We start from the raw sequence: 13,072 nt of genomic DNA on the forward strand, positions 1-13,072 counted from the left end.
GCCGCGCATATGTTCAACAAGGCAGATTCCAAATGCGCCGGTGGTTTAATGCGCAAAATCACAAAACGTAGGGTCCGACAGGGAAGGAGTTGGAATCTTGACCCCAAATTTTGTGAGTGTCTTAGGCTCATTGAGACACACATTTTGCCGTGTTTAAATCCATTTTAGTTCGATACTAGCTGAAATGAGGTCGATTTTTCAAGATTTTGAGCCTTAAGAAATCACAAACAGTAGGGCCCGACAGGGAAGGAGTTGGAAATTTGACCCAAAATATTTTTGTGTGTCTTAAGCTCATTGAGACACGCATTTTAGTCAACTAAAGCATTAAAGTCAACTGTAGCTAAATCCTAGCCCAAATGAGAGCAAAAACATGGATTTTGTCAATTTGGCGGTTACTCATGTTCCTTAGGAAATGTGGCCTCCAAGCAGCCCGATCTTAATTCAATGGACTTTTGGGCCTGGGGCTACTTTGAAGCATGCACCAATAGACGTGCTCATACCACAAAGACCTCCCTTATTGCCACTATCAATGAGAACTACGCCAGCTTGGACAGGTACATTTTGACCTGGACCTGCCGGCGGTTGAGGAGGCCGGTAGAGGCGGTGATTGAGGCTGGCGGCGATTTTGTTGAATAATCTACTAGTCATATACCTTTTTTGCTTCCCAGTTTTTAAAATTCAATAAAATCTTTAAAATTGACGATTTTATGCTCATTTGTTTAAAAATTAGAATTTGTCCGGATTTATGTGCCGCACCCTGTATCTAAATAGGCGTTAATAATCATTCTTATTGATACTTAAACATATAAAATATTTTATTTTATTCAGAGACGCGCAGGAGGTCAGTTGAAGCGGTGTAAACCAAAGAAGAGAGTTAACAAAGTTTTTCAATAACATTTTCTTATTAGTTAGCTTAACAACTTTTGAGACTTTTAATGAAGTTTGATTGATTGTTTTTTTTTTATTTTGAGTGTCCAAATATTTCCCTCACTAAATGTAATCTACAGAAAGGGTAATGTTTTTACGTCCAACAACCAAGGATAACTATATAGATAGATATGATCCAATGCCATCTTTGTTAACTATGGTACACATCTGTAATTTTATTTCTGAATATGTAGTAAGAAGACAGTCCTACAAACGGACATATAGTCAGACATTGGTTATTAAGAAGTTTCACCCTTTAAAAAAAAAATCCCCCAATTTTTGGTTAAACTGGAAAACTTTGTTGAAAAAGTTAATATTTGACTTTTGAAATAGGTTATCTGGAGAGGGTTATGGACATTTTATATTCCAATTTCACAGTAGAATTTCTAGCTTGAACTTTAATGATATTGAACTGTATGTTTTTGGAAATTTTAGGACTTTAAAACCTCCCAAATCAAGTTTTATAACTTGTTCTTTTGTTTCTAATTGAAATATTTTTTGTATACCAGGGAGGTAAAACGCGAAGAAAATATTTTTTTGAAATTGCATATTATTTGTTCTAGTATGACATGCCTTTACAAGCGGATGATGCCCATTTCTCTAGATGATCACTTGAACTTATAAAAATACCCCGCCCCAACGAAGTAATTGATTAGAGGTTAAGCAATGCGTTGTAAATCGTACCTAATTGTTACAGGAATTACCATGGCAAGTTTTATATCGATAGAACAATTCTAAAATGCATAAATTAACGGTAATAGCTATCCGTTACGTACGGTTGTACAGACCCCAATTAAAGAAAGGCTTTGCTTTTCAAATACATTATCCCTTCTCTTCCTGAATTAGGCAAATAGAAAAGAGTAATGCCCTGGATTTAGAAAAAATATATTTTTAAATCAGGTTATGCTTGGCTAAGATTCAAGACGTTTTTTTAAGATTAGTAAAGGCCACGAAAAAAACTTACTAAAATTGGAAAATAAATCATTGGTGGTAAAGTTTGTACAATTTTAGTTTGTAAAACCAAATCATTATTCAAAATAAGTCATAAGCCTACGAATAAGAGACCAAGTTTATAAAACTTTTTGGAACACATATTAAATGTGCTATTGATCCATTGAGCGATGGATTTGATGTGACCTTTTGGAAGATTCCCACATACTTATATCTAGCTACACCTACTTACTTACCCTACGTCCAGCTTCATTATTGTGTAGATTCATCAGCTGTCGTCCATGCTCCTAATTGTCAAGACGGTCAAATCAAGAATGGTCTTATTTAATTGAAACTTGAAGCTTTTGACAATTTCTATTGGTATTACCAAAATTATCAAAACTTTTAGATAAAGAATAAAAGAATGGCCCTCTCAATTTAAACCCTTTGGCAACTTCTAAAACAATTTTCCTTCCTAATTTTGGTCCAATAGACTAAAAATATCTTTTAATTATATAATTGGTTTTTGTTGTTGATTAAGTTGGAGGCTAAAATTTTTCTTTTCTGTAAAATATCATTCTTTATATAAGGAACTACAAACATAAAGGCCAGAATGGGTCTTAGACAGTGACATAAATGGATATAGAATAGACGTGGATATTATGATAGGTGCAAAATTGTGGTCAATTTAGGTTGAACACATGAACTAATTTATTGGTCAATTCGTTCATCCAGTAAAATGAGAGGGGATGTGGTAACTGAGGTATCGTTATTTTAGCCCGCTGCAAGTTTCACTTTATTTGAGAACATGAAAATCTGTTGTAACATCCCAGTAAAAAATATTTCCATTGTACAGATGTACAGAACATTAACTCGTAGAAGCGTAGCTGCGCTATTGACTATAGTTTGACCGCCTGCCTGTGTGCCCGGGTGTTCACGCTTCTCACGTTCACGTATGTCAATAAAGTTCTGCGCGAACCTAAAATAAAATATAAATTTGTTACTTGATATCTATAAAACGGCCAGTGGTATATGCATTTGTCTATCTATACAGGGATCTAAAGGGATTAGCCAATGATCGGTAAATTAATGTTCATACCCAATTGTATTACACAAAATCACCACTTCTGTAGGTTAAAATTAGTGGTTGAAACGTTTGGACACTCAATTCATGGACCAACCAATCAAGATTCACTAAAGTCTCCAAAGTTGTGAAGTTCACGAATAAGAAAATCTTATTATGGGAATTTTGGAACTAGCGTAATAAACAGCCCATTGTCCCTTCTCTCTCTGCTATCTATAATCTAATCGGATGTGTTACTGTCGATCTTTATATCTAATTTTTCTGAGAATATTATATTTTACATACTAAAATCATATTTAAAGAGTGGCTTTCATACATAACATAGTAGGTATCATCTTTAAATTATTACTTTAAGATTTATGTTTGACATGAAGAAGGTTGAATTTGTTCAAGCCTTACCCATAGAGAGGACTATATATTACTTAAAATTTTCTTTAATCTACGGTAAATTGATTTAATATTTTTTTAGAAGGCAGTTTACCTCAAAGTTCATATTTGAGCATAGAACCCCCAACCATTGAAAATAAGAAATAAGAGGGGGGTAGCTTTTAATTTTTTACTACTTTAGTTCAGGTAAGGATAGGTTATATAGGGTTCTAAGCAGCCCAAAAGGGAAAACAAACTATCCTACCCTCCTCTAACTATCCATCTAGCTTTAAAAAGGGTGTTGGATTTGATTGCTAACTAGACACTTTGAGGGAAACTGTCTTTTAGAATTTAATTCCATGTTCCTGATATTTTTCTACTTTAGATTTGTATCAGGTGAAATGATGGTAATTTCTACTGTATATTTCCAGGGATTGGGGATAGGAAAATTGACTTTAGAATAATGTTCTTCTCAATTATAAACAGGGAGGGAGAGGACAATGGACTGCCAATCACACTATTACTCTTGATCACTAGTTTTTAATCAAGTTGCCATGTTCATTGACTTAACAACTTTGGACACTTATTGAATTTTGTTTAGTTTTTTTCAAACAAGGTATTGTTTATTATCAACAATGGGGTTCAAAACAAATTTGTCATTCGTTGTCTTATCCCTTACTATCCCTGATTATTAAAGATGTTTAGGATTTAATAGACTTTATTATGATGCTGTATATTTTTACTATTTGTCAAGATAACAACTTTCTTTTCTATCTATCTATCTATCTATCTATCTATCTATCTATCTATCTATCTATCTATCTATCTATCTATCTATCTATCTATCTATCTATCTATCTATCTATCTATCTATCTATCTATCTATCTATCTATCTATCTATCTATCTATCTATCTATCTATCTATCTATCTATCTATCTATCTATCTATCTATCTATCTATATATATATCTATCTATCTATCTATCTATCTATCTATCTATCTATCTATCTATCTATCTATCTATCTATCTATATATCTATCTATCTATCTATCTTACTTGTATCCATATTGTATATTGTCGCCACAGCCGCCCCAAATCCATTCATTCTTGAGATCCTTGGGTCTGCCTGCCCGCGAACAGCCGCAGCTCGCCAGCTGTCCATCCCTACAAAAGATTAATCAATTAGTACAACAATTGACCTTTGTCTGAATGTCCAAAATGTGCCTTGCAGTGAAATTTATCTGAAATATCAGTAATAGGTTTAATGTGGAAATGGAAAAATAAAATGGTCTAAAACCATCCTGGGATCTATTTGAAACCTCCTTGAAACATTCTTTCTAATCGTTTGAAAGGTTATGTGACAATTATTTCATTATCTAAAATTAATTGTTTAATGGACATACGTACATACAGATTATAGAGTTGCTGCGCTATTCGGATTATTGTTTATTCACCTCTAAATATTACATATTTATATAATTAATTAGTAAATAAGATAACCTATCAAAATATTTAATTATATTTTGATAAATTTTATATTTATTCAATATCAAAGATGGAAAAACTATTTAGAAAAACAACCTAACTTTACCATGGATCTTAAGAGATAAGCCAATGGATGATTAATTGATATATATCCCCAATAATGATATACAATATTACCCCATCTGTAGATCTACTAGATGTACTAGTTTTGATACCAACCAAACAAAATTCAATAAAAGTACCTAATTTTTTTTTCAGTCAACGAATAAGATATTGAATTTATAACACTTTGGGTACCATTGCTATTTACAGTTTAATGTCCCCTCCATCCCTACCAATTACAAAGTAATAGCGCTTTAATTTGATTGGTCGGGGGAAGATCACTGAATTTACTCTTGTACTTTCCCTGTATCCAGTTAAGTATGAAGATTATTTATTGCCAATTGAACAAATTCTTCTCGGTTTCAATTGATAACAGTTTTTTTAGTGTTCATATATTAAAACACTCAAGCAGTATTGAATACAGTAATACAAGTGTAAGTATAAAAATAGAGGCGGCAAGACCTATATCTAAATCTGCCCACAGGACAGGGACCCTTTATCGATTTTGTAATGGGTATTTGAAATCAGCTAATAGCGTCGGAAATATAAATACAGTCCATCCAAAAGAACCGAAAGCCGTTTGCTAGGATAGACAAAAAGTGTCTCCACCACTTGGGGCAGGTAGTTGTCTGGATTAAACATCTATATTTTATACATATACATTTTTTACTCTAATTATAACAGTTTTATGTTGATATAATAACGACAAAAAAAAGATTAAAAGCTAGATTATTGCTAACATGAAAAACGGTTGTTTTGATTAGATAACACATGTAAAGAACACCACATATCATGTATTAAGAAGATGTGCATTCACTACCGCATATTGTATTCAAGTTTAATATTGACTTAAAACCAACTAATAACCAACAAAACAAAACATGTAACCCCCTCTATTTAAAATTGTTATCCAAATTAAGGCGGTGGGGGATTTCTATACTCGCTAGGTACTTAAATGAAAAGCACTTTGTAATCATAAGCGATAATAATAATGTGAAACCCATGCGAAATTGAATGCACATCATATATTAGAAACTATTATCTATAAATCATATATTCAATTATAGAAACTACCATGGAGGGAGAGGATAATGGATATTAAATTAATCTTCAATAAATTTGAAAGTTGCATAATTTTTAATTGTTTCTTTTTAAAAAAAAAACTAGGTACATTGTAGAAATTTAAAATTCTTTTGATTATATGCTGTAAAAAAAAATACTAAAATCAAGGTTCTTTAGCATTCCGTTGAACAAACCACTTAATAAAACTTTTAATAATGAATATTAACAATAGTGTGAAAAATAGCCATAAAAGCAATCTGAAAAACATAGTTTCAGGATTTACTATTAAAAGTCAATAGGTTGGTGAGGACTGACGTACGGACGGACCACCAATAAATGTAAAAAATCTTTTTATGGGAAATATAAAATCAATGGTAAATATAAAGGAAATGACACTGAACTAAAAAAAAAATAATAAAAAATTTTATATTGAATTCATTTTTTTTTTCTGTGGCGTGCACATTATTTATGTGCACGGAGCGAAATGGAAAATTTGACACCCCTTAGACTAAAATATATGGGTGAATCCTCAACCCCCTTAATCTTTGAATTGAGAATATATTCGTAAATTTATATTTAGTCAGGGGGTTCAGCTACACCCCCTTCCGCACGCCTCTGTTTTTATTCATCTTATTTTTATTAGTTTTAAGGCTTACTAAAAATAATAGTAAAAATTAAACTATCATATTCATTTTTATTCATCTTTTTGGTAGTTTAGTTTTGGTAAAAAATATCTAAAATAAGACAACAAGTAAAATGTAATTCAGAGGTTTATTCATAGCTGTCGTAGGTCCTGGGAAGGATTTTTAACCTCCTCCCTCCTTGAGGGAAAATAATTTGATATTCAGACGGACGGCCACATTTTATAGGCATGCTGTGTTACTACAAGTTTTATACACAAAAAATATATATAAACAGGGATCTTAAGGGATAAGACATTAAATTGATGTGCATCCCGAATATGATACACAACAATAACCACTCTAAATATGAAAATTATTGGTAGAAAATTTAGGCCACTGCAAGATTTAATTAAATTCTACGAACTTTGGTGACTAGTATAATTTACAGTCTAATGTCCCTTCTTCCCTGAATATAAATGGCCATAACACATATTAGCATATAAGATCAAAGAAAAGGCTAACCATTAAATAAATACTGCCATGATCAAAACAAAAGCTGGTTTAGGGGCGTGACGGAGGGGGGTGTAGGGGTGTATTTTATCTACCCCTAATACTAGTTAGGGTGGTATTAATGTGGTAATACGACACCCAGACGGACAGGCCGTTTACAGAGTTGCTTCGCTGTGACTTATGATAACAAACCCCCCGCACTAATCCTATTATATCACTATCCATCTCATGACCGCTGTTAACCCCGCACCCAGCGGTCAAACTAGCCTGCCTAAATGTGGGGAGGGGACTTGAACATGCAACTATCACGAGTCCCTCATGCGCTTATATAATCGGGAGGCACTGCCTCCCCTTTTACCACCGTTGCCCCCACAGCCTGTCTACCGTCGGGCGCTAAGCCCTAGCGCCCCACACCCCCTTCAAACCTAACCATTGTTATATTTTGTTGTATATATATAGTAAACATAACTTGTAAATATTATTCAGTTTAAATATATAATTTCTGTATGATTGAATCCTGCTTGTTTGTTTGGTAGAATACTTAAAGGCTAGGGCTCGTTGAATCCGAACTCGTTACCCCGTGGGCCGAGAACGCTCGGCTTACCAGAACTTGGTGTCAGCGTGTTTCAATCGAGCCTTACAGAAACTAGCCTATTCTACCTCTGATTGGACCCTTTGGCAAGTAAGGGGACAATCAGCCGCCAACTGACCCGTGAGACGGCCTTTTTAGGTCGAATTTCCATCATTTTGAACGCAATATGTGGGCCTCTGGCCTACAGCAAGCAGATTTAGCCTGCTAAAAGCGCCAGTTAAGACGCTTTTTCCGTGTCGTGTAGGAGTAGCGCTAGGTGCGCAGCCACGGCAATCGGATAATTTAGCTCAGACGGCTACAGAACTGAGTCTAAATTGGCAAGTGTAGCTGGGACAAGCCCCAGGACACCCAGGCCAAACCTACGAGACAGACAGCTGTGTGCTGGTCTCCCTAAGAAGGCAATGTGTGGCTGCGAAGCTTCAGCACACAAGTAAGCCCTACCACTGCGACGGATAGCAGACTTTGAGCCACAGGCACGGCAGGACGGGACATTCCCTGCCGCTGCCTCCCAGGATTCGAACCCGAGGCGCTGCAGGACGGGCCATTCCCTGCCGCCATTTGTCGGGATTCGAACCAGCGGCGCTGTAGGACGGGTCATTCCCTACCGCCGTCACCCCTCTGAACCTTGCAGGACGGACATTCCCTGCTGCCAGTGCTTCCAGAATCACACCTAGAGCTCCTAGTGATAACAACACATCAGTGTGTATAAATGTCAACCAAGTGATAAAAATAAATATAAAATTGTTGACCAAGTGATAATTAATAAGCTCTAGTGATTCGAAGCTACAGTCTAAGCCACCATGGTAAGCGATACCACCATAGCTGCGGTGCGGCCACCACCAAAGTTTCTGCCAACCCCAGCCGAACGAGAGGCCCCCTTGTCTCAAGGGCAGGACCTCCACTTCCCCTGCCATGTCAGGGTGAGGTTTCCTACTCCTGACCCTGCCCAGCATGTACAGGTTGATGCCATGATTGATTCTGGCAACCGTGTACCAGGGTCTGCTGTAATTTCTGAGCATCTCATGCACGCGATGGGCGTGCAACGCATGTTGATTCCGGACAACACCCAGATCCTGACTGCTAATGAGGAAGGCCAGCCCCTCCAGGTAATCGGAAAATTAAAAGAGTTATATATGGCAGTTTCACACACTCTTATACTCCATCTATACCACGTGACTGTGGTCCGGAATCTCTCACACCCTCTGAACCTAGGAGGGTATTTTCTCAAGGAGTTCGGAACTAGGCTCTGTTTCGACATGCAACCACCTTGCTTGTGGGTGCGTGGGGAGTTTATCCCACTCCGTGGCGTCCCCATTGACCGGGAGACAGCCGAGAGAGAGCTAAGCTATGAGGGGCCTCTGCCAGGCCCCCTGCCTGAGCAGCCGCGTGTGGTTGAGAAAGGCACACACTGGGTGGACGCTGAGCTCAACGCACACAAGGGAGCTAACCTGCTAGCCATGGGGTTGCCCCCAGTGCCCAAGGTGCCAAGGGAGAGCCTGCCAACAACGTTTCCTGAGATTGCCAGCCCTCCAGAACCAATCTTCTCCGCCGACATTTTTATCAACGGCCAGCCGTGTCCACCTGGCCCCCTCTACCTGGGACCTCCAGCCAGTCCACCAGCCAAGCCCGAGTCCAGACCCGTCAAGTCGCGGTCTGATGTACCCGGAGCCACACTCAACTCTCAGGCCCCAGCCTCTCCCGGCGCCGTGCCCGTCAAGTCGCGGCCGGACGCCCACGGAGCCAAAGCTGGACCCAGCACTTTTGCCTCTCCCAGCGCCGAGCCCGTCAAATCGTGGCCGGACGCCCCCGGAGCCACGCCTGGCTCCGACACGTCAGCCCCTCCAGAAGCCGAGCCCGTCAAGTCGCGGCCGGTGGGTCCCGGAGCCAAGGCTGACCCCGCACCAGCCACGTATAGGCTAAGCGCTGTCACTCCAACTGACGGTCAACCACCCCAGCTCCGCACAGCCAAGCGGGTGGTCCTGCCTGGCCGCGGGGTTATGGCGGTCCCTGTTGAGCTAGTAGGCCATCGCACCAAGGATGCCATTCAACTAGCTGCCCCAGAACAGAGGTTTGGGGAGGACCTTGTTATTCCAGAGGGCCTGTATGCCCACAGGCCTGGCTCTGCCACTGTGTTTTGAGTACTGGTGGTCAATGAGGGGGAGGTGCCCCTCTTGCTGGATGCTGGCCTCCCAGTGGCAGGGGAGCTGGTCAAACCTGACATTTTAGAGGTCTCTGATACGCCTCCCCCACGTCTCCACTCGTTCCAAGAACCTGCTGAGCCTATAGACATGCAGGAGTTGTGGGAGGCCCTGGAGATGGAAGACAATGAGTTCCTACGCAAGGACCCCTTGCTCAAGAAGGAGGTCACGACTACGTTGTCAGAGTACAGGGACGTCTTCTCCAATTCTACCCCCGGCTGCACAGATGTGGTTGAGTTGCAGCTGCGCCTCAAGCCAGGGACCCAGCCGATCCGCCAGAGATTTAGGGATCTGAACCCGCGGCAAGAGGCTGAACTGGAGAAACAACTGGACACCTGGCTACAGGAAGGAGTTATAGAGCCGTCGGACTCCGCCTGGAGCAGCCCCCTGGTGCCTATCAAGAAGAAGGACGGGAGCACCCGCTGGGCCGTCGACTACAGAGCCCTCAACAAGTGTCTGGAGCTGGACAGCTACCCCCTGCCTAGGATCCAGCAGTTGGTGGAACGAGCGGGCGGGCACCGTGTCTACAGTGCTTTAGACGCGGTGGCCGCATACTACACCATCCGTGTGTCTGAGGATAGCCGGCCCTGCACCGCCTTCACCACCCCCAGGGGCCTGTATCAATGGAAAAGGATGCCCTTTGGCCTGGCGACGGCACCGTCTGTCTATTCCAGGTTTATTGCAGGGGTCCTAAATCCACTAGGCACAGCCAACCTCCAGTCATACCTTGACGACGTCCTGACCTTCCATCAGGATACCTGGGCCCACCTGGCCCGGCTCCGAGAGGTCTTGGAAGCCCACCGTAGGGGAGGGATCCGCCTCAAGCCAGCCAAGACCAAGTTGTTCCGATCCAAGGTGGATTATCTGGGACACACCCTCAGCCGTGAGGGGATAGCCATGCAAGAGGACTATATTGACCGCATCTTGGACTGGCCAGCCCCTAGCACCCCCAAGGATTTGCTGGCGTTGCTGGGCTTCTTTGGATACTACCGCCTGTTCATCCCAGAGTATGCAGACCTCACCTACGAGATGAATCGGCAGAAGACGGCCAAGGCCCTAACCTGGACGCCTGAGATGGAAGCCCAGCTGCTGCAACTCAAGGACAAGTTCCGCCAGGCCCCCATCCGAGCGCCGCCCAGGTTTGATTTACCAGCAGTGTTCCAGCTCACCACAGATTTCAGCAGCCGCGCCATCTCTGCCATACTGAGTCAATGCCAGGAGGGCAAGGAGAGGCTGATTGCCGCCGTGGGGCGCAAGACAACCGACCCTGAGACGCGCTACCCGTCCTGGAAGGGAGAGATGGCCGCCATTATCTATGGGATCCGAAAATTCCACGGCATCTTGTCCTACCGCAGCTTCCAGATCAACACTGATTCCTCTGCCCTGCTACAGATGAAATCACTGAACACATCCACAGGGATGGTGGCCCGCTGGCAGGAGGAGCTAGCGGCCTTAGACTTTACCGTCTGCCACAGGCCTGGCACCCAGAATACCAACGCCGACGCCCTCAGCCGCCGGGAAGATGCCAACATGCCAACGGCTAGCGCCGAAGAATTAGCAGAGCAGGCTGAGTATATCCACAACCTTGGCCAGCTAGGGGAGGCCGCAGCTAGCCGGCCTCCTGCCGCCCGACTGGACTCAGCTAGAGTATTGGAAGCCCAGACACAGGACCCCCTCCTGCTCCGTGTCCGCCAATGGGTGGCTGATGGCAAGGCCCCAACCAAGGCTGAGCTGCGTGGCAAGGAACGAGACGAGCAGCAGTACGCCAGCCGCTTCCCAGCCCTGGGGCTTGACGAGCACGGCTGCCTCACCACCACTGACCAGACTCTGACAGGAGAGAGGACAAGATACCTGCTGCCTTCGGCCCTCCAGCAGGACGCGTTCTTTCTAGCCCATGGGACCCCCATGGCTGGGCACTTTGGGATGGACGCAACCATCGCCCGCGTTGCCATGCACTTCTGGTGGCCCAACCTGGCCCGTGACGTCCGCCTGATGGTACAAACCTGCCCTGAGTGTGTCCAGAAAGTTACCAAGGAGAGGCTGAAGCAGGGGATCCACGTGCCCTCCCGCCAGGGGTATCCACAGCAAGTCCTATTCATCGACCTGGTGGGGCCACTGCCAGAGACCCCAGCTGGGAACCGCTACATCCTCACCTGCCAAGATGGATTCAGCCGGTTTGTCAGCCTCTACGCCATCCCCAACAAGCGCACCCTCACGGTGGCTGAAGCCCTGTTGCACCGCCACCTGGCCACGTTCGGATGCCCCCTGAAGATCCATTCCGACAATGGAATGGAATTTACCGGCCAGGTATTCCAGGAACTGGCCTCCCGGCTCGAGATTGGGCTGACACATCCACCACCCTACAACCCGCAGTCCAACCGAGTGGAGAGGTTTCATAGGACGCTCAACACAGGCATGCGCCTGTTCCTAGACAGAGACGATAACAACTGGGAGCCACACCTGCCTGCCATCGCCTTTGCCTACAACACCAAGGCCTGCAGATCCACTGGTGTGACCCCGTTCCTGGCCTTCTTTGGGAGAGAGGCCAAACTTCCGGTGGACATGGTGCTACGGCTGCCAGAGACCGAATATGCTTTAGTTCCAGCCAACGTCCAAGCTCTGTTGCAGCGCTACTATGCAGTTTATGATGCCATCCAGCAGAAGGAGGAGGGAGCCATCAGGAGGAGCGCGGCAGCTTACGAAGGCACGGCCAAGTATGAGGTTGGAGACTTGGTCTGGTACCTGGCCCCCCGCCTGGTGCCAGGGAAGGCAGCCAAGATTACCAAGAGATGGACTGGCCCCTGGAAAGTAGTGAGGAAAGCTACAGAAGTCCATTATGTCATTAAACCTGCCTCTCCAGTAGCCAGGATCTCAGAAGTTACCGCGCATGTAGGCCGACTGCGCAAATACACTGGAGATGTGACTGCCCACCAGATCCCAGAAGACATCCAAGTTGACGTGGACGGCGACGAGGATGCCACCGAACTGCCAGTTGGAGCGGCAGCGCCCGCAGCTAGCAACCCAGGAGAGTTCCCAGTGCACCAGCCAGCCGCAGCCGCCCCACAGCCTAGCGGCCAAGATCGTGACCCAGTGGAGGAAAACCTGCAGGAGCAGCCCAACGAACCACCGCCGCCGCCGCCCGCTCCAGAGCCACTCAGAGATGCCATCTGGAACCCTGACGCAGACATGG

The 13,072-nt window shown here is 43.6% G+C and overlaps 1 protein-coding gene across 2 annotated transcripts in view; it reads right to left on the reverse strand.

Moving 5' to 3' along the window:
* LOC145306511 (protein Wnt-5b-like) overlaps positions 1-13,072 on the reverse strand; it is a 109,595-nt gene that overhangs the window by 21,806 nt on the left and 74,717 nt on the right. For both annotated transcript variants that reach the window (XM_080148653.1, XM_080148652.1), the window contains 3 exons: positions 4,367-4,474; positions 2,776-2,836; positions 2,115-2,165 (listed from right to left, as the gene is read on the reverse strand). In XM_080148653.1, the coding sequence (XP_080004779.1) occupies positions 2,115-2,165; positions 2,776-2,836; positions 4,367-4,474 (220 nt within the window). The remainder of the gene's footprint in view (positions 1-2,114; positions 2,166-2,775; positions 2,837-4,366; positions 4,475-13,072) is intronic.

The sequence above is a fragment of the Acartia tonsa genome, chromosome 14 (assembly GCF_053477335.1).
Source record: "Acartia tonsa isolate MP-2025a chromosome 14, ASM5347733v1, whole genome shotgun sequence".
Taxonomy (NCBI): Eukaryota; Metazoa; Arthropoda; class Copepoda; order Calanoida; family Acartiidae; genus Acartia; species Acartia tonsa.